The sequence below is a fragment of the Ochotona curzoniae genome, unplaced genomic scaffold (assembly GCF_017591425.1).
Source record: "Ochotona curzoniae isolate NIBS_2020 unplaced genomic scaffold, NIBS_Ocur_1.0 contig_2688, whole genome shotgun sequence".
Taxonomy (NCBI): Eukaryota; Metazoa; Chordata; class Mammalia; order Lagomorpha; family Ochotonidae; genus Ochotona; species Ochotona curzoniae.
The window spans coordinates 28,953,077-28,974,803 of NW_024465553.1; the positions used below are offsets into that span (position 1 = coordinate 28,953,077).

Genomic DNA, 21,727 nt, shown 5'->3' on the forward strand with positions numbered 1-21,727 from the left:
AGTGGTGTTTACTTTGGTATAAAAATGTTAAATTCATGCCAAAGGGTTCTGCAACAAGTTTATGAAAATACATTGTGGGGCCTGGCGCGATAGCGTGATGGTTAAGGTCCTCGCCTTGAATGTGCCGGGATTCCATTAGGGCGTCAGTTCTAGTCTCGATGGCTCCACTACCCACCCAGATCTCTGCTTGCAGCCAGGGAAAGCAGTCAAGGACGCCCCAAAGCTTTGGGACCCTGCAACCCTGTGGGAGGCCCTGAAGAGGCTCCTGGCTTCGAACTGGCTCAGTACCAGCTGTTACAGCTGCTTGGGTAGTGAATCATCGGACAAATCTTCTCAATTTCTCTCTCCTCTGTACATCTGCCTTTCCAATAAAAATAAAAATAAATCTTAAAAAAAAATGCATTGTGAAATATACATTGTGGTAGCAGCACCCGAATGTGCATCCTGAATAGGCTTTGGGGTGGGTCGGGCTGCAACATTCACCTGCTCGTATAAGGCCAAATGGAAGGCCAGACTATACCGCATGCTGGCACGTATAAGAACTGGGTCTGGGAGTGGGTCAAGTGGAGGAACTTGGGAAACTCCCCTGGCAAGTCATAGTTCCCGCTGGTGAACATGTGGTCCAGAACTGGGAGTTGGACAAGCTGGGCAAAGTAGCTCCAATGGCTGGCCAATGTGTGAGCTGGTAATGGAACGGGGTGGACCGGGCAGGACTGAGCAAACCTTAGAACACAAGCAAATTAGAAATCAGGATGCAACACATGTCATGCCGAGCTAGGCTCTTGCACCTACTGGTCTGTCTGAGCCAGGGACGCTAAGCCAAAGTGTCTAAGGCAGGGGTCGGGACAGGTGAGGGGCTGAGCCAAGCTGAGTCAGAGCAACCACTGGCATGCGCGTGATCTATGGCTGGGAACAGGCCCGGTTGGGGAGCTAAGGGGACACTCTAACTGGGTTGAGGTTCCCACTGAGGGGCAGTGGGCTGATATGGAGGCTGCGTTCTGAACGGGAAACGGTTGTAGTCTCCCTTGGCACAAGTGTGAACTGGGATTGGATGCACCAAGCCGGGCCAGACTCCAACACCATCTGGTGTTCTGGAGGACCAGGGTAGATGTGGGACAGACTAGGCTAGGTCTCAACCCCTACTGATACATGTGTGAGCCGTATGTAGGTATGGAAGAGCCATGGCTGAAACATCCAACAGCAAGAACCAGATTGGGTTGAAAGCCAGTCAGGAAAAGCCACTGTTCCTGCTAAGACAGGAGGTGAACTGAGTAGGGCTGGCTCATGGACCCCCTGGTATGCACGAAATCTGGCATTGGGAGAGGTTCTGATGGAGGAGCCTGGGCAACTACTCTGGCAGGACATAGACCCTGCAGGTAAGTGCAAGAAGCATGATAAGAAACAGCCCAGAACAGGCCATGGAAAGTTTCCCACTGGCATACATTCGCCATGGGTCAGGGGCAGGCCAGGCTGAATCAGTTCACATCACCCACTGGTGAATCCGAGCACAAGAACAGAGGGTGGGTGGAGTCAGGCTTGGTCGCGACAAAAACCAGTGCACAATACAGAATGCAAGGTGAGGTTACCTGTACCAGATGTGATCACAGCGCCCAACAGCACGCACGAGAACCAGGAAGGGAGTGGGCAGAGCTGGCAGGGGGAATGAGGGTGGTGTTCCCTTACTGGACAGCTACTCCCAATGGAGAGCGTGAGCTGGGATGGGGGAAGACCAGATTAGGCAAGGCTACAGCACCTGTGGGCCTCATGTGGCCAAGATTAGGGAAAAGCCAGGCTGGGCTGATTGTTGCTACTGGTGCAAACAGAATTAAGAGTGGGTGAGGGTTGTTTGGGCTTAGCCGCAGCATCAGCTGGCAGAAGCTGGCACTGGGGCCTAGTTCTGTCAAGTCAAACCACAGAACCACCTGGACAGTGCATAATCTGGGAGCGGGAGTGGCCTAGAGGGGAATTAGTGGGCTCCTCTTTCTTGGGTTACCACTCCCATGGGAGGGCACGAAAACCAGGACAGGGGCTGAGGTGGCTTGACAGAAAGGCACCCAACAGCATGTGTGTGGGCTGCATACTTGGACTGGTTGGGTTGAACTAGGCTTCAATACCCATTGACATGTATGAGAGCTGAATGGGGTGTGGGACAGACTGGACTAGTTTACTGCACATACTGGCAAACCAAGATAGGGGGCAGGCCTGGTGGGAGTTATTGTGGGTCACTCTGACTAGGCTGCAGCTCCCACTGGTTTATGTGAAGGCCAAGTGTGTGCTGGGCAGAACCAGCCTGGACTGCAACACCCATTGGTTCCATGGAGGACATGGCTGCAGACAGAACCAGCAATTGCAACCAACAGCTGATTGGGGTGATGGACTGTGCTGGGCCCTGTGCTTGCTAGAACATACAAGAATCTGGTCTGAGAACACCTTAGACAAAGATTCTTTGGGGATCCTCCTAACCGAACTGCCAGATTCAGAACCCTAATCATGAAAACACAGAGGACAGAACAAGTCAATCAACCATCTCAGCTATATGTTGGCAGTGAAAAATTGGGCAAACGGACACTCTATGATGGACTATGCCAATCAGTGGATTCTTGAAAGACCTCATAATGCTTAGAGTGGCAAGACTGGCAGTGATTCATAACCAGTGAACTATCAAATCCACTTGAGCAAGAATCTCGGAGCCTGCCCCACATCAGGGACCTGGGGTGGGTGGGAGCCTGGGTGGGGCTTCTCCCTTAAAATCCCTCTTTACCTCAGATAGATGAAGGAAACAATATGGAAATAATAGTCTCACCCATTTTACTGTGTACCTTGAAACTTTTTACCCTAATTAACTATGTAAAGATTATCAAAAATGAAAAAAACAAACAAACAAAAAAAGAAATATACATTGTGGTGCAATGGGTTGGCATCTTATTAGTGTTGCACAACCAGTTTAGCTGCTGGTTAATGTGTCTGGGAAGGCAATGGAGAATTGACCAAATGCTTGGGTCTCTATTTCCCACCTGGGAGGCCTAGATGGAATTCCAGGCAGCTGGCTCCATCGGCAGAGCCGTTGTGATCATTTGAGAAGTAAACTAGTGGATGGAAAATATCCCCTCTTTGTTTCTCTCAGTCTTTCTCTTGGTAACTGTTTTTAAAAATAAACTCATTATTTATTTCCATTTTCTCACAAACTCTTTTTGAAGAGATCTCATGTGACTAAATATTTTTTAAATATCGAAATTTTCGGTAAAGTCTTTTTAAAAGCACATAAAATAAAATGAAATGATGTTAATCCAAAAAATAGTAGCTGTAAATTGTAATATTGTTACACCCTCAAACAGCCTATATCACATGCAATAAGATACTGTGATGTAACCAATGAACCAACAATCAATGAGAGACAGAATGCTTACGATCTACATCAAAGAACTGAAAAGCCTGATATGATTTTAATTCCTTATGTTATTCCGTAATGGGTCGGGAGAACAGAGAAATCTTCCACCTTCTATTCTAAGAAGGTGTGTGAGGAAGGTGTTAACGATAATCTATCAAGATTGTAACAGGTAACTTATAGACAGCAGACTCGAATCTGCATTAGACATTAGCAAAACTATAAAGACATACAGTGGGATCCAAGAGCGACCCAGACAGCCCCTTAACAGGAGGTCATATGCACAGAGCAGGGGGGACCCCAGAGTGGAGCAGGAGGACAGGAGGAGGTTTGTATCCCAACCCTGGAGACTCCCAGATCCTCACCAAGGACTACCAGTACAAGCACAAAGGACTACATCCCATCTGCCAATGAGACCACAGGGAATTGGAGAGCCTTTGCAGGCCAAGAACTCTGAGGTCAATTGTTCCCTATCAGATCTCCACACGAGATGGAAGAAGCCCAGATCCTTCCTCACAGGATCTAACGTCATCAGAACAACAGCCAGGAGCCCTAGCGGTCCTCAGAAACAGAGAACAGTAAACTTCCATTGGGACTCAGGAGGGGAGCTTTCTCTGGTCCTTACTTAGTACCAACCTTGGCTCCCACCATCTTTGGCAATGACCATCAGGGTCACTTTGGAGACCCTCCCCACAAATAGATCAGATAGAGACCAATAAGGAAAGCTTAGGACAGACAGGAAAAAGTCATGTTGGACTCCCATATACCTTACCGGGCAGGACACAAAGATCAGTTACTCCTGACTAAGGTACTGAAGACTTTTCTGCACACCCCTCCTAAAACTGTTCTGCTCCTCAATTGTTACCATATGGCATGTTAGAGCTATGTCAGTTTGGACTATCCTAAAATTCACGAAGTTCAGTAGAAATCATGCCTGAATACTATAAGCTGCTAAATGTAAAAATGAAAATAGACATGAGACAGTAAATAGTACCGTACAATCATTTTTAGGTGTATAGCAGCCGGTTGTGTATAAACTAAGATGCAAATGTCAATGAAGTAGTTACAGGCTGTGGTTAATAACTTGCATTTTCTAACATATTAGTCACTCAGTACCATGTCAATTAACTTCATGATGTTGTAAGTTGTTGTTGAAGTTGTGCAGTGGCTTTTCATCGAAGGAGTTGATATTCTGCTAGCTCTACTTTCAGACCAAGGATGGTCACCCAGTGAAACTGTTGAATTTATCTGGACATAAGATGCTGGACTCTGCATGGTCCATGCTTGCAATGAAGGAATCATGACCGGATATTAATATGTACTACTGTAACAATATGGAGGCATTCAATATGGGGGAGGACTTTTTCGAGGGGCTGGGCGAATCCCAGAGCCTATAAAACTGTGTCATGGGCCCGGTGCGGTGGCGCAGTGGTTGGGGTCCTCGCCTTGCATGCCTGGGATCCCATATGGGCGCCGGTTCTAATCCTGGCGGCCCCGCTTCCCTTCCAGCTCCCTGCTTGTGGCCTGGGAAAGCAGTTGAGGACGGCCCAAAGCTTTGGGACCCTACACTCACGTGGGAGGCCCGGAGAGGCTCCTGGCTTCGGACCGGCATAGCATCGGCCGTTGCGCTCACTTGGGGAGTGAATCATCGGACGGAAGATCTTCCTCTCTGTCTCTCCTCTCTCTATATCTACCTTTCCAATAAAAATAAAATAAATCTTAAAAAAAAAATTACATCTTTTAAAAAAAAACTGTGTCATAAAATGAAAAAAAAAATCAAAAATCAAAAAACAAAACAAAACAAAAAAAACCAAAGTATGTTAGCTTGAAATTCTTTCACTACATTTAAGAAGGGCTACAATTTATCTGAAAGTAACGTGTGATAGACTCAATGAGTATATTGAAAATCCTAATAAATAAAATAAAAGCTAGCCAAGAATTACTAATAACCTTATAAGAGATAAAAGGGCAACATATAAAACAACAAATTCCAGAAAAGTAGAAAAAATAAAAAGGAATTAGACAAAACAGGACACAATCAGCAAGGAGGTAGATTTAAATCTAATCACAGAAATAATCATGTCAAATACACAGATTACATATTTTAATTAGACGGCAGAAATGATTGGGCTGAAGAGAAAATCAAGACTCAATTCTGTGCTACCTGGAAGAATACTTTGTAGATGTATTAGGCTATAAGACAAGACTCAAATTAATTTCAAAGAGCATACAGACTGTAGTCTCCAACAGCCAAGGGAAAATAGAAGTCATTAACAGATATTTTACACAATGTATTTCTAATTAATCCATGTACCAAAACACAAAAACACAAAAAAGGAAACCTCATAAAGCAAACTTCAAAAATTAAAATAGGAAAACAACATCAATGAAGGACGCAACGTATCAATTTGTGATATAGAGTGTCTATAGGGAAATTTGTATCTTTAGATGCTAAGATTAGAAAAAAAAATTTGTGGGTAAAACAGAATAGAATCATTTAATAAACAAATGTTTCTCTCCTACTTGAAAATTTTCCCAACGTTCATGAATTGCTGGCAAAGACCATTTTCTCTTTGCTTATTGCTCAAACGACAAGTGTTTAACAGAACGAACGTGTCTCCATCAACGTGAACCACCCACTGCTTTCTTTGGACCGTAAACTTGGTAATGGCAAATGCGTTCACACTGTTCCTGGCCCTCGGGAACAAACACCCGCCTGGCAGCAGAACCTGGTGACAGCCACAGCTAATGCGTGTCACCAGCCCCTCCTCCCGTTCTGCCACGACGAAATAATCACCAAAAAACAATGTAGGTCTACTCACTCATTTCTTCCTGTAAGGTTTCTTGCTTCTGTTTTTGAATTTTTATTTCTTGCTCCAAGTCTTCTATTTCACTGTTTTTATTTGTCAACTTTTGATTCAGTTCTTTCATCAAGCGCTCATAATCAGCGATTTCCATATTCATTAATGTGGTTTGCTGGGCATCCTGTATGTTTTGTAGATGAAAACAGTTCATATTTGGTCAGTTAATTTCCTTTGCAAACATTTAACAATGATACCACAGGAGTGAGCAGGTTCTGTTAAGCTTTTCTGCAATCTGAAAGTACGACGCACAGCAGTGAAAACAACTTTTTAATTTCATCAAGTTGTTTTAACTGCATTTTTTTAAAAAAAATATTTCTTTTTGAAGATGCAGATTTTTACAGACAGAGACAAGAGAGAAAGAGCTTCTTTTGGGACTCTCACGCAGGTGTAGGGTCCCAAGGCTTTCAACCATCTTCCACTGTTTTTTCCAGGCCATAAGCAGGGAGCTGGATTGGAAGTGAAGCAGTTGGAACACAAACTGGTGTCCATACGGGACATGGGTGCTTGTGAGCGGACGATTAACCAGTTGAGCCATCCATGCCTGCCCATAATGTATTTCATGATAACTTCCATTAATTAATTACTTTCTTTAAAAAAAATCTATTTTGAAAGGCAAGGTAACAGAAAGAGACAGTGAGATCAACTGATGGAACAATCTTCCTTCTGTTAGTATCCTCCCCAGATGGCAGCCACGTCCAGGTCCACGGCAGATCAAAGCTAGGAGCTGGGAATTCTGGTCCCGGTCTTCCACAGTAGTGGCACGGGCTGAAGAATCTGGGTTCATCTGCTGCCATCCTAGGCACACTGGCAGGAAGCTGGATCAGAAGCAGAGTAGCTGGGACTCCAATCAGCACTCCAGTTTGTGCTTTTGGCACTGCAACTAGCACATGAACTGACTATATTGCAATCCTCCTCAGGCTATTAATATTTTAAGCTGCTTTTATAGTGTCTTTCATTTGAGCTGATTCTTTGGGAAGGTCAAAAAAAATCGGTCAAATCTCCCAATCTTTGACATTAACTTCAGATATTAATCAAAAAATTTAAAAAAAAATTATTATTTTTTTTTTATTGGAATGATAGCTTTATGGACAGAAAAGAGCTACAAAAAGAAAGATCTTCCATCCACTGTTTCTTTCCCCAAATGTCTACAATGCCTAGGGCTGAGCTAACCCAAAGCCAGGATCTGGGAGTGACTTCTTCGTCGCCCTCACGGGGCAGGGTGCAAAGCTTTCGGCTATCCTCTGCTGCTTTTCCAGGCACTAAGCAGGAGGCAGCTAGGAAGTGAAGCAGCTGGGACATGAACTGGCACCCATATGGGATGCCAGTGTTAGTGAGTGGAGGATCAGTCAATTAAGTCATTGTGTAGGGTTCCCCAAATGTTCCTTTTTCCCCCATGCAACAATTATACACAGACAATGAAAAAAATGTGAGATCAAAGTCTAAAAATTCATCAAGCGGAATCCTAAGACAAGCAGTTGAGCTAAATTTTCACTTTGCTGAGGCTAAAAGCTTACTTAACGACCACAAATGACATTTAGCCCTTTCTTACACGTCTAGTTTAACAATGTGAATACGGACCTTGCTATCTTACCTTTTTAACTAGCTCTAATTCCTGCATGGTTTTCTGGAGTTGTTTCTTTTCTGCTTGAAGTTGCAGCTGAAGCTCTTCAAGTTCATTCACAGTACTAGTATGCTCCTAAAATGAAAAATGGTAAGAACACAGGCAACATTAAAAAAGGATTTGTAGAGGGCTATACAACACGACCAACACAGTGACATATCAAAAGGTTGATAGTCTCTCATGTAAAGCATTATGGTCCAGCGTCATTGCTTGACGTTTCAAAGTCGCCAAGAGTTTAAGGAGTGACACGCACTCTGCTGGATGCACCGACCTTCCTTTGAATATTCCCATCACATCACCACCCTTCACAGGTGTCCAGCTCACGGGCTGGTTTTACCTTTATCTTCCGCTCCTTCTGAAGCTTTTCTGCTTCCAATTCTTTGTCTACCACTGCTTTGGCCTTCTGGACTTCCAATATCTGTGCTTCTAATAACTTCGCATTAGAGTGGAGTGTTTCAATACGAGCCAGGAGGTCTTCATTATCTGATTTTAGTTTTTCACACTGAAAGGACAAAGATTCATTAATGCAGGAAATACACAGAGGAGAGGAAGAATCAACGTAATAAGAACATTGCCACTGCTCGCAAAACAGACTTCAAAATCAGTTCCACGGAGCGACAACGTCAGATAAAGAATGAATGGAAAAAATCTATTGTGATTGATATATGCATGCCACATTTTATAAGATTCCAGGACTACGCTGGACTGTGACTTTCCGGTTTGTTAAATTCTCTCAACAGTGGGGAGGAATATACTTATTAATTGCATATGACTATTCCACCTATTGTTAATACCTGTTCATTTATTTACTTTTTCAGACAACTGGGGCTTAGCCTTGCAGCCACACAGGCTTGGCCAACTGTCAGGCAGCATTAGCACTGGCCCCTGGTCCCAGCCCCAAGGCTGTGCCCACCAGGCCCCAGTCATCCACCGCCGCTGGGAACCTCTAGGCAACGGCACTGATGTTACAACACACAGATTGAAGATGTCATGTCTGGACCTAGTCAGTGTAAAATTACCTGAAAAGTTGAATTTCTTAATTGCTTTGTGAGGTCTTCTGCAAGCTGTTCGAAATTTTTAGTCCGTTCTTTTTCCACATCCAACTCCTCGGACTGCTTGTCATATTCTAATAAAAGGTTCTTCGAGAAGAGAAAGGCTTAAATGTGGCAAATTATTAAGCATTCAGCAGGTAAGAAGTATCATGAAATAGATAAACATTTTGACTTTTCATGACATAGTTCCTTAGGCTCAGAGATTCCCCTTCTATTCCTGTAACATTGCACTAGTGCTGCCCTTCAGGGCCAGTCATCATTCCATCATTCTGCTATGTGACCAACGTAACTTGCTGTTAAGATGACTGCTTTACCTTATAGCTTTCTGCTCCTTGGATGAGATCTCTCACAGAAGCAGACAACTGATCCCTCTCAGCTCGAAGGGATTCCAGCTCTTCCTTTAGATTCTGGGCCTGTTTCAAACACGTGGTAAAGGTAAGCTTTCAAGGCGATAAAAACTCTCAAGTTTCTAAAATACCAGAGACCTGAAATTTACCTCTTTTCTGCTAGAATCCAGTTCTTTCTTTGCCTTCACAGCAACTAGTTTTATCTTGCTTATTTTTTCCTCCTTCTCTTTGGATTCTTTTTCCAGATTTCCTAAAAACAAACAAAAGGATTTTTCCGTGGTAGTTCAAAGAGTTCAAGGGAATGGAATTAAAACACAGATTTGGGTTCCAAAAACCCCGTTAAATCCATGTGTAATTTCTGATAACGTGCATTTTTCACGAACCCTTTGAAATTTTTTGCACCAAAACTATCATTTCATTCCGTTTTTCTATGAACTTTATTAACTTGCTGGTGAGGCTAAAAGTAGGAAAACAATCAAATTACTTGCTTCGTTTAGCTGATTTTTTACTTTGGAAACAATCTAAACCAGAGCAAGTAGCAAAAGAAATTGCTGGGTAAAGATTTACCTATTTACTTATTTGAAAGGGAAGGAGAGCGAAAGGAAAGAACAGAGGAAGATCTTCCACCTGTTGCTTTGCTCTTCCACCGGCTGTAACGCCAGATGAGGCAGAAGCTAGGACACTGCAACTCCTATTCAGATTTCCCAGATGTGTTCGAGCACTTGGGCCATCTTCTTCTGCTTCCAGGACCATTCTTAGGGAGCTCGACTGGAAGCAGAGGAGGAGCTGGGACGTGAACCAGCACTCTTGATATGTGTGGCTGGCACTGAAGGCGGGGGCTCAACGCACTGCACCACAATCCTGGCTCACATAGCATCTTTTTAAAAGTAAAAGCTTAAATATTCTTATGTGGGGAAAACAAGGAAATAGTTCTATTTTTTAATGAATGTTCTTGTTTTTGTAGGTCAGTTGATGAGTATCTGGGAATTCGAGACATTGCTAGGACTCCTCTACTGTGAAGATGTCCAGCAAGGCCTATCTGTAACGGCTTAGGTGGCAGTCTGCAAATTGAGATCAAGTACATATCACATGTAGCTAAAATGCCACATCTTTGGTTGGGGAGCCTGAGTTTTACAACAAAATGTTTTACGCATACAGGAGCCTTCTGAACTAGCTCCCTGGTTAAATGCCAGTGTTGAGGACTTGACTACTTGGTACTCTTAGGATTTGAATTGCTGTCCTTGCCTGTCAGTCTGCTAGTGCCTACAGCCGAACTGCGCGTGTTCTGCAATTCCTCCCACCCTCCTCGCCTTCCAGCGGCGAAGGAGGAATTGCCCTTCCTTTCCCTCTTGAAGTGACTTTCCCAGTAGTTCATAAACAGGCAGCAGGGAACGTAACACGGAAAACTCAAGGTCAGGCACAGACAGTGGCAAGCGAAGGCAGGAAGGAAGAGATGACAAGGATGAGTGACACTTCTCATACATGCCGCTGTCTTTTTCCCCCAGAGAAAATAAACCCTCCTCTCTCAATTTGGGGCCATCTCTTTTACGGCAGATTTCTTTGCAACAGTCGTCGATGCAAGCTCTGAAACGTCTCTCCCCCTTTGGTTTCTGAAATTCCATTAGGCTCTGGCTCAGAGTCAGGCACTGACCCGGGTCTAAGCTGATGCTCAGGGCTTGGCATTCACCTGAACCAATCAATCCCCTCAGGAGCACTTGCCAGGATGAAGCAGTTTGTCTTTTTTCTCAATTGTCCTTGTTGTGATTATCTTGTCTAAAGGACAGAACTGTCTGCGCTTCTCATCTTTTCTACACTCTTGGTGATACCCACTCCTTAACAAATGTTTCTATCAGGCCCCACGCGATGGCGCAGTGCTTAAGGTCCTCGCCTTGCACACACAGGATCCCATGTGGACGCCAGTTCTAATCCCGGCAGCCCCGCTTCCCATCCAGCTACCTGCTTGTGGCTCGGGAAAGCAGTCGAGGACGGCCCAAAGCTTTGGGACTCTGTACCCGAGAGGCTCCTGGCTTTGGATCTGCATAGCATTGGCCGTTGCGGCTCACTTGGGGAGTGAATCATCGGACGGAAGATCTTCCTCTCTGTCTCTCCTCCTCTCTGTATATCCGCCTTTCCAATAAAAATAAAATAAATCTTAAAAAAAAAAAAAAACCACACAAATGTTCCTATCTAGCTCTGGGGTCTCTCATTGCTTCCAGCTGTATACAGCATGCTACACGACATCTGCACTCAGATTAGTATTTAAACTTGTCTAAATCTTGCCATCTGAGCTTCCTAACTTGGTCCAATTACATACACACTACAGAGAATTGGGAGTCATTAAAAGCTGTTTCAACTCCCCTCCCTTCCAAACTGAGGAATCATGGGTACGCTATACACAACATTTTAAAGTCTTTGTTTTCCCATTTTCTTTTTTTTAAAAAGATTTATATTTTATATTTTTATTGGAAAGGCGGATATACAGAGAGGAGAGACAGAGAAGAAGATCTTCCGTCCGATTATTCACTCCCCAAGTGATTGCAACGGCTGATGCTATGCGAATCCGAAGCCAGGAGCCTCTTCCGGGTCTCCCACGCGGGTGCAGGGTCCCAAAGCTTTGGGCCGTCCTCGACTACTTTCCCAGGCCACAGGCAGGGAGCTGGAAGGGAAGCGGGGCCGCCAGGATTAGAACCGGCGCCCACATGGGATCCTGGGCGTGCAAGGTGAGGACCTTAACCACTGTGCCATCGTGCCGGGCCCGTGTTTTCCCATTTTCAAATGGGATTAAAAGAGCTAGCCCATGTTGGTCATGAGTAATAACTAGATAAGCATAAAATATCAACTCCTGTGTACATCATACCACCACATGATGGTGCAGTTCCTAAGAACTTCCCAATATGTTATTTAGTATTATATATGTTAACATACAGACATAGTGTTACTTCTTGCTAAAACACCAAACTTTATGCCAAAATTGAAGGTTCCATTCTGCTTTCTGACGTTTGTCATAATTCAAAACAGGCCACTTTCTGTGCTGTTAACACCATTACCAGCCTTTCCTGACAGTAAGCTCTTTGAGCACAGAGTCTGCCCCTTAATTCATTACATTTTTATCACCAGTGTCTAGAACATTTGGAAAAATAGTGTGTTAAACGAATACCAACACTTTCCCACCCCCATTATTATAAATTGTAACTTTTGAAAAGAAAAGGCAAATAGATGGCAAGTGGCAAGCATGCAGCAGCATATGAACTGGCATCTGTATTTCCCAGCTACTGTAACAATAAGAGGAATTTTTCTAAGATTTTCAAAATCATAATTACCTATTTTTTCTTCCAGCTCTTTCACTGAAGAATGTGGATCATCTTTTACAGGTGTTTTCTCTAAAGAATCCTGGATTTTACAAGGAGAACAAAAACAAAACACAGAATTCATTTCCTTTCTCAGGATGAACTGACCATCATGTTGAGCTCGAGAAAATCATTACCGAAGAGAATTCATTAAAAAAGCAATTTGGTCAACAGTCTTTTTCTTCCTGTGATGGGGCAGATAATACTGACTTTGTTATGCATATGGCATCTACTACAATGGGTAGTAAGAGAGACCCACAACTTCACATACGTGTGTAAAGGAAAAGATTAAGTGATACTTAGTGTATCACTTTCATACGCTTTTGAGGAAATCCCACCATTTCAGCTAATGCAAAATATTGTGGTCAATTACTTGACTGACAGTGCAAGACAGTGACGTCACACAAGAATGACTTAACTTTCTTTCACGGTTAGATGAAAATCATGACCATAATACTTAAGCCTTGAATAATTAAATCTTATGTTCAAAATCATAACGTGATCAAGTAAAAAAAAAAGAAATCAGTGCAATAGCAAATACTTGATGTATTTTTTGGAAATGGGTCATTTGAGTTTTACTGCTAAGGTTACTTTTGGCTTTAAAATACAAAATTATTTCTGTTTTCAAGAGTCTGTGACTAGAGCTAAGATTCTGAATTTATAAGATTCAAATAATACCTTTAGTAAACTCAGTTCTGCTCTCACATCTCGTAATTCAGATTCTTTTTGTTCTAGTAACAACCTCAGGTTTTCATGGTCCACTGTGAGAGAGTCTTTTTCATGGCGGATTTCACTCTTGGCGTAATTCTGAGACAATTCTTCCAGCTGAATGACAAGATTCTGGTTTTCAAGGCTTGTTTTTTCATGGGTGTTTTTTATCACTTGAAGTTCAGATCGCAGGGATTCCTTTTCTGACACGGTCTCTTCTAACTCTCTCCTTAAGACAATCTTCTCCTGCTCCTGGTCTCTTAGTAAGGACTTAAGTTCTTCACATTGAACAACATTCTCTTCTTGAAGGCACTTAATGTCTTTTTCTAACTGTGCTATCCTTTCATCGTACTGAGAAGTTAAGTTTTGTTTCTCCTCGTTTAATTTTGTTAGGGATTCACCCACAGTCTGTAGGACACTTTCAGCATCTTGTTTTTCATCTTCCTCTGACATGTTTGACCCCAACTGTTTCAGAAAACCACACAGCTGTGTTTTGACAAACAACTTCCAATCTTGTTCTTTTTCAAGCAATTTGCTTAAATTGTCTCGCTCTTCCATCGCTAACTGAAGCTTCTTTTCGAATTCGTTGATATTTTCCTTCAGGATACAATCTTTTTGAGACAGAAGAGTTTCCAAATCCTTACTCCACTGGTTCTTTTCTGAACTTAGTCTGCTGTTTTCATCCGAAAGACACTTCACTTCCGAGGCCAACGTTGCCTGGTTTTCGGAGAGAGTTTTAACCTGAGCCATTAGCTCTTCTAGTTGTTGGTCCTTTTGTTTCAAAGTCTCCTCTAGGTCTCCTGTTAGTTCATTTACTTTCTGCTCTAACTCGTTGTTGGATCGAGTTGTTTGTCCCACTTTCTCCTCAAGTTCTACAACCAGCCTTTCCGCCTTTTCACATTTGTTCTTGAGATGATCCACCTCTTCATGAGAACTTGTTATTTGACTTAGGAAATCATCTTTCTCCTCAGTAAGAGAGCATACCTTTGCTTCCAATTCTTGTAACGCGGTGTCCCTTTGGCTGAGGCTAATTAAGTGCGTTTCATTCTTCTCCTGCAGGCTCTTTATGGTACTTTCAAGTTTGGGTACCAATTCCTGTAGAGACAGTAACTTCTCATTTTCTGCTTTGAGATGATTCACAGTTTCAAGAAGAGCATCTTTCTCATTAAAAGCAGTTCTGAGCTTCTGTTGAAGCTCATGAACGTCAGATGCTTGCTGCTGCTTCATGGACTCAAATTCCTGACTTATTTTTCCAGCGGATTCCCCCAGTTCTGTTTGTAAAATTTCCATGATCTCTCGCAAGCTCTCGTAATTTAAGAAGGCTTCTTGCTTTTCTTGCTGTAGCTTTTCACACTGTTCCTTAAGCCCCTGTATTTCAAACATTAATGTGAGTTTTTCTTTTTCTGAACTTGACAAAAAAGTCTCATTTAATTCTGAGATTTCTTTTTGATGTTGTTCTTTGAGACTCTTGACTTCTTTGTCATGCTGTTCCACGGTATGGTAAAACTGTTGATTTAAGTCTTCTAGCTCAGATTTTAACTTTTCAATCACACACCCCTGATCTTCTTTAGCTAGTAATAGCTCATTAATTTTAAACTCTAAGTCTTCCCGTTCATGAAAAAACTCATCTTTTACATGTTGGGCATCCATTTCAAGTTTTAACTTAAGATTGTTCATATACGTTATCTCATCTTTTAAGATACTGTGTTGGGATTCCAATTCTTTTAAGGTATCTTCTAAATGTCTGACTTTTTCATTTGCTACCTGTTCCACGAGAACTTCTTCTTGCAAGAGCACAGGATCTATCTGATTTTCCTGGTTTGCATTTGAGGTAGCTTTCTTTAAGTTTTCTAATTCGTATTCATACTTCTCCTTAATATCCTCACTCGCCTCACACTGCTTCGCTAAGTTTTCATTTAGCTGGGTTAACCTACTTATTTCTAATTCATGCTCTTTAGCTGACGCCTCAATTTGGCAAGCCAATTTTTTCACCTCTTCTTGGTATGTCGCTTTTAACTGGGAAAGTTCTTTCTGCAAACTAGTTACATCTTTTTGATAGTCTTGGGAATTAGACACAATGACTTTTTGGAGATGACTAATTTCTTGCTGTTTTTCATCAGTGGTAACTTCTAACTGCTTCTGCCAATATAAAATTTGTTCTTCAAAGGCTGGTCTCATTTTCTGAATTTCCTCTTGGAGTTTCTTAACATTATCTTCAGCGTCTTGTTGAACTTGAAGTTGTTCTGAAAGTTCTAACTGTTTCTTCAGTGCTTCTTCCAGTTCTTTTTGCAATCTAGCTTTATCTTCACTGTGTTGGGAATGTACTGTCAACAATTCATTTTTCAAATTTTCAATTTCTTTCACATAGTGTCTGTGCGACTGTTCAAATTCCTTCTGTATGTCTTCAGTCTTACTTATGGAATCCTATTCCAAAATACACATAAATGAAAGTTAGACAAAAAGCCTTGTCCTTGGAAAAATATCAGTCACAGGCTAACAACTGAAAAAAAGGGATGAGCAAAAGCAATCCTGCAGAAACATGACAGTGAGATCCTAAGAACGACGCTCAGGCTCCGCCTTCCTTAAGCTATCTCTCCAAACAGTAAGTCACAACTAAAAAAATCCCTGAATTTTATTTTATAAGGCAAAATTATATAGGTATTCTACTCATAAAACCTGTAGCAGCTCCTGAGTAAATAAATAGGGACTTTAAAAAATTAGCCCACATCCACCAGGCACAAAAGATGATACGGAACATTCTTGAACTGAATAGGTACTAGGATTTAGAGTTCTGTGTGAAAGTCAACTCCCCCTGAACTTTCACTAAAGAAAGACTGATCACAGCTTTAAGGAAGACTGTAAATGTTAGCATTGTCCCTGTGTCGTTGAGTGATTTCGCCTACTTTTCTTCTTACTTAAAAAAATATATATTTTTATCTTATTGAAAAGGCAGAAATGGACAGAGAGATCTCACAGCCACTGGTTTATATTCCAAGTGACTCCAACAGCCAGGAACGGACTAGACCAAAGCCAGCAGCCTGCAACTTAATTCACATTTCATATGTGGATGCTACAGACCCAAGTATTTGTGCTTCTTGTTGTATTTCAGAGTGTAAACTAGCAAGAGGTCAGACAGGCAGCAAGTGGTTGGAGTTCCAGAAAATCGTTGAATATGCGGTGTGGGCTTCACAATCACTGTGCCACCTGCCCACTCTTCGGTTACTTTTCTTGTAAAATCCCAATTTCTGCTTGTTTTTGCTCATGAGATGTTGAAATACAATTAGATGTGTTTGAAGGTGTTACCTCAACTTCTTGCTTCATTTTAACATTTTCCTTCTTCAGAGAAAGACACTGCTGCTCACTCTCAGCTTTTTCCAGAAGAACAGCATCCAGACGTTCAGTCAATGCCTGTTTTGGAACAAGATGATTTGTGTTTTTGAGGTTAAAAACATCCCGAGTGGATCACATGTATATTCTCATATTTGTCAGACATGGGAAAGAATAGTTCTTTTACAAGTATAAAAGTGAGGACAAAGAGAAAAGGAAAAAAAGAGACTAGGCTATGAAAAATTTTAACACTCTTAGAAAAGCAAACTGGAAATTAAACTAGAACTGAAAGGAAAAGAAAGAATTCTAACCAGAGACCTACCCTCTTCCTTCTTTATTGGCTTATAAGATATTATTAAATCTACATTACAGTAAAAAGGCTTACTGCTCCACCAAAGAAAAAGTCTAACAAGTAAAAAGCAAAACAATTCTAGTTTACTGGGAGTATGGATGACAGCTAAGAAAAAATGAACGAAAAAAATGACAATTTCACCCATACAGTAAATTTTCAAGTAATAAGATCATTAAAAATAGTAATATAACATTTTTAACTAGTTTTGACAAACGTATAAAAGTTTCACAGAACTATTTTTAGCCATACCAATTTTTTTCTTTTATGTAACTTTCAGTTTTGTTTTTTCTTTTTAAGATTTATTTTTATTAGAAGGGCAGATTTAGAGAGAGGAGATACAGAGAGAAAGATCTTCCATCTTCTGGTTCACACTCGCAAAGTGGCCCCAATGGCTGGAACTGAGCTGATCTGAAGCCAGGTGCCAGGAACTTATTCTGGGTCTCCCATGTGGGTGCAGGATCTCAAGACTTTGGGCTAGCCTTGACTTCTTTCCCAGGTCACAAGCAAGGAGCTAGATGAGAAGCAGAGCAGCCGGGATACAAACCAGAAGCCATACAGGACCCCAGTTCATGCAAGGCAAGTACTTTAGCCACTAGGTTACCACACCAGGCAGGCCCAAATGTTAACTTCTATATATAAGGCAGAACATGCAGTATTTGTCTTTCTGTGTTGAGCTTATTTTACCCAATATAATTTCCTCCAGTTGCATTCATTTTGATGCAAATGGCAGAATTTCATTTTTTTAAAGCTGAATAATATTCCATTGTGTATATGTACCACATTTTCCTTATCCATTGATCTGATGATGGACATCTTGGCTGATTCCAACCAAATTTTGACTACAATAATGCCTTCTTAAGTTAAAAAAAAAATCAGGAACTGGGCAACAATGAGAATAGAGCCACCAGAATCTACAACAAATAGTGGAAAACAGATTTATTCTCTTGATGAAACTGATGGGAGAAGAAGTTAATGAAATGGAAAACATACATGAGCCAAAGTCAGTTAGTTGAAAAAAAAAAAATTAACAAACTACGTAACATTCAGCAAAACTTATCAAGAGAAGCCAGAGCCACATTATAACCAAAACCAAAACTAAAAATATAGGGACTGGTGTTGTGACACAGTAGGTGAAACCTCTGCCTGCAGTGCCAACAACTCATACGGGTATCAGTTTGACTCCCAGCTGTTCTAGTTCTGATCAGTTCCCTCGTAATGCTCCTGGAAAAGCAGTAGAAGGCAGCTCGAGTGCCTGGGCTCTTGGGTCCATGTGTAAGACCAGAACATTCTTCTGGCTCCTGGCTTCGGTCTGGTAGAGCCTACTGTAGCCATCTAAGGAGTAAACTGGCAGATGGAAGATTCTCTCCCTACCCACTCCATAACATTTTAAAATAAATTAAATTGCATTCTTAAAAAAGCTCTGCTGACCCCAAAAAAGAAGTTACAAAGCATACGGCTATAAAAACACACAAGAAAATCAAACCAGCAGTTAAAACCAGTCCATCCAAGGAAAGAAATGATTTCATAGGTGGGGTCTACCCAATTTTTGAAGGGTGGACAGATTATAACCATTCCACATGAACCTGTCCAGACAGGAGCAAGAGTAATTCCCATGTTCTCCTCTTAAATCAGCGTAACTGAAGCCAACATCCCAGTGTTTTACAAAAAGGAAAAAGCAAAGCCCCATTTTACCACAACTCTAAATGCAAACACCAAAAAAAAAACAAAAAGTTCTCTATTACTATCTTCATATCAAATTTTCCAGCCAATGAAGGTTTGAGATATATGTGCCATAAAGTTTACAAAGCAGGAAAAGCTATCTACAGAGGTTATGACTGTTTATACACAAAAGTTTAAAATCAGCCAGGATACTTTTAAAAACAGATGGAGGACTTGCTCCACCAGCTGTTGGGATGTGCCAAAAAGCTACAGCAAAGTGAGGATGATACGGTGCTGGCCGAGCCACAGACAACCAACAGGAAGCAGAAGAAAAGGAATCCAGTAATTGACTCATGTATGATTTGAACTATAATGTTTGGTTATTGAAGAAAGACCTTTTCAAAGGCTGGAAAAGTTATTTACTTTAAAAAGGATGTTATAGGGCCCGGCGGTGTGGCCTAGTGGTTAAAGTCCTCTCCTTGAACACACCGGGATCCCATGTGGGCGCCGGTTCTAATCCTGGAAGCTCCACTTCCCATCCAGCTCCCTGCTTGTGGCCTGGGAAAGCAGTCAAGGACAGCCAAAAGCTTTGGGACCCTGCACCTGTGTGGGAGACCCGGAAGAAGTTCCTGGATCCTGGCTTAGGATCGGCATAGCATCGGCCGTTGCAATCACTTGGGGAGTGAATCATCGGATGGAAGATCTTCCTCTCTTTCTCTCTGTATATCTGACTTTGCAATAAATAAATAAATATATTTTTAAAAAAGGATGTTATACTTTATGAATAAAGAAATCAACTGCAGAAGGATTTAGACATAAATGAAAAACATACAACCTTAATATCTTCACATTAGGTTTGTGAAAGATTCCTTTAAAAAGTATAAGTAAAAATACTGATTAAAAAAAAAATGGCTGACATGTTGGCAAACAGAAGAGCGACTGGCTGTGAAGTCGGCACTGGTTCGTGTCCCACCTGCTCCACTTCTCACCTTGCTCCCTGCTAATGATCTGAGAGACGCAGTGGAAGACGGCCCAAGTGTCTGGACCGCTTCCACATATGTGGGAAAACCACACGTCAGGGCTCCTGGCTTTAACCCGGCCCAGTACTGGTCACTGTGGCCCTTTTGGGAATGAAGTAGTGGATAAAAGAGCTGTCCATTTCTCTCAAAATAAATGACTAATTCATTAAAAGGATAAACCTCTGACAATATTAAACCAAGACTTTTCGTTTCAAGATCCACTAAGTAGGGGCCTACCTGTTACAATGTCAGCATCCCATATGGGCGCCAGTTCTAATCCCGGCAGCTCCACTTCCCATCCAGCTCCCTGCCTGTGGCCTGGGAAAGCAGTCGAGGATGGCCCAAAGCTTTGGGACCCTGCACCTGTGTGGGAGACCCGGGAGGGGCTCCTGGCTTCGGACTGGCATAGCATCGGCCGTTGTGCTCACTTGGGGAGTGAATCATCAGACAGAAGATCTTCCTGTCTCTCCTCCTCTCTCTATATATCTGACTTTGCAATAAAAGTAAATAAATCTTTAAAAAAGTTTTTTTTAAAGATTTATTTATTTTTAAAAAAGATTTACAACCATTTGATTTGCAAAAATTAAAATGGATGCCTTATGCTGAGTGGCTTGAGCGTATATGAATCCATTGCTGATGAAAGTGTACATTATTTCAAAAACTTTATAAAACGGTATGATGCTATCTTCTGAAATTGAACTTGTAACTTCTGATGTAAGCCCCTTTAGTTACCGATGAGAATCTTTGTACAATTTACAGAGAAGGTATCTATGATAATTTTAGCGCTCTGTATTCTGATGCATCAACCTTGGCACAACCGCAGTGACCTTCAACAGTACAGTCCACGAACGAACAAGTTAACATCAATGGTGACATACAATGACACAGGGGGGAAAAAAAGTAAAAAAAAGTCCTAATATAAACATGATACCCTTTTAATGAAGTTAAAACTAAAATGAAAAAAAAAAAAGCTTTCAAAGGACACTTGGCTAAGTTGGGTATGAGAAACTGGTAGCATCTGAGCTACATAGAAAAATGAATAAACATAGTTTCTCAGGAACTTAACAGAACATGCTGGCTCATGGCCACAATGGAAGGAGCTGGGCCTGTCCGAAGCAAGGAGCCAGGAGTTTCATCAAGGTATCCCAGCTGGGTGCAGGATCCCAAGCGTTTGGGACAGCCTGCTCTGCTTTTCCAGGCACATTAGCAGAGAGCTGGATGGGAAACAGGGTAGCTGCTACTCAAACTAGCACCCACATGGCACCTCTGATGCCAGCTTCATTGCTACACCACAGCACTGGCCCCAAACATTCAGATTTCAATGAGTTCACTGGAATTAAGCATCTGAGGATTAGAGTTGGGTGTAGTGGTTCAAGATTCGGTTTGGGATGCCTCCAACCCGTACTGGTGTGCCTGGGTTTCAGATCTGACTCTGCTCGTGACTCTGGCTTCCGCTAACGCAAACTCTAAGGCACAGAAGGTGACAAGAGCTCAAGTAACAGAGCCTTTCTTGTCCACATTACTTCTAGAAGTGCTAACCTCTGAACTACTTCTGTAAAATAATATTAAAAAAAAAAACCAAAAAACACCCTTCTATTGTGTAACAGAACCAAAACAGACACAGAAAAAATCTAGACTTCTATGTCACATTACAGCTATCACGTAAGCGTGATAACAGAAGAAGGCAATTAAGATTCCAGCTCCCAGCTCAGCCTCACTCAGCCCCCAGCTGCTTCAGGCATCTGGCCAGTGAACCAAGGAATGGGGGATTTCTGGCTTCTGATTCTCAAAAAAAAAAAAGTAACTCAGTTTAGCATCAACATAAAAGTTTCAGTGTAATGGTAGCAAAGTGACATTTCTTGGGCAAAACAAAGCCAGAAAGTAAACATAAAATTCTAGATGAGCAGCTGAGGAAGTTCCGTGGCATATTCTCCATCATCAGCCCTTCCCTCTTCGCCTACTTCTTCCACAGACAGACAGACACGCCCAGGAAGAGAGAGGATGCAGGTGCCCAAAAAAAGGTCAAGGTGCTGACGGCATCCAGGT

At 42.0% G+C, this 21,727-nt stretch overlaps 1 protein-coding gene across 1 annotated transcript in view; it reads right to left on the reverse strand.

The window, feature by feature from the left end:
• GCC2 (GRIP and coiled-coil domain containing 2) overlaps positions 1-21,727 on the reverse strand; it is a 60,416-nt gene that overhangs the window by 34,874 nt on the left and 3,815 nt on the right. Inside the window, exons 5-13 of the mRNA XM_040975518.1 lie at positions 16,628-16,732; positions 13,295-15,748; positions 12,590-12,659; positions 9,419-9,519; positions 9,237-9,335; positions 8,890-9,009; positions 8,208-8,372; positions 7,841-7,945; positions 6,208-6,370 (exon numbers count right to left, since the gene is read on the reverse strand). Coding sequence (XP_040831452.1) covers positions 6,208-6,370; positions 7,841-7,945; positions 8,208-8,372; positions 8,890-9,009; positions 9,237-9,335; positions 9,419-9,519; positions 12,590-12,659; positions 13,295-15,748; positions 16,628-16,732 — 3,382 coding nt within the window. The remainder of the gene's footprint in view (positions 1-6,207; positions 6,371-7,840; positions 7,946-8,207; positions 8,373-8,889; positions 9,010-9,236; positions 9,336-9,418; positions 9,520-12,589; positions 12,660-13,294; positions 15,749-16,627; positions 16,733-21,727) is intronic.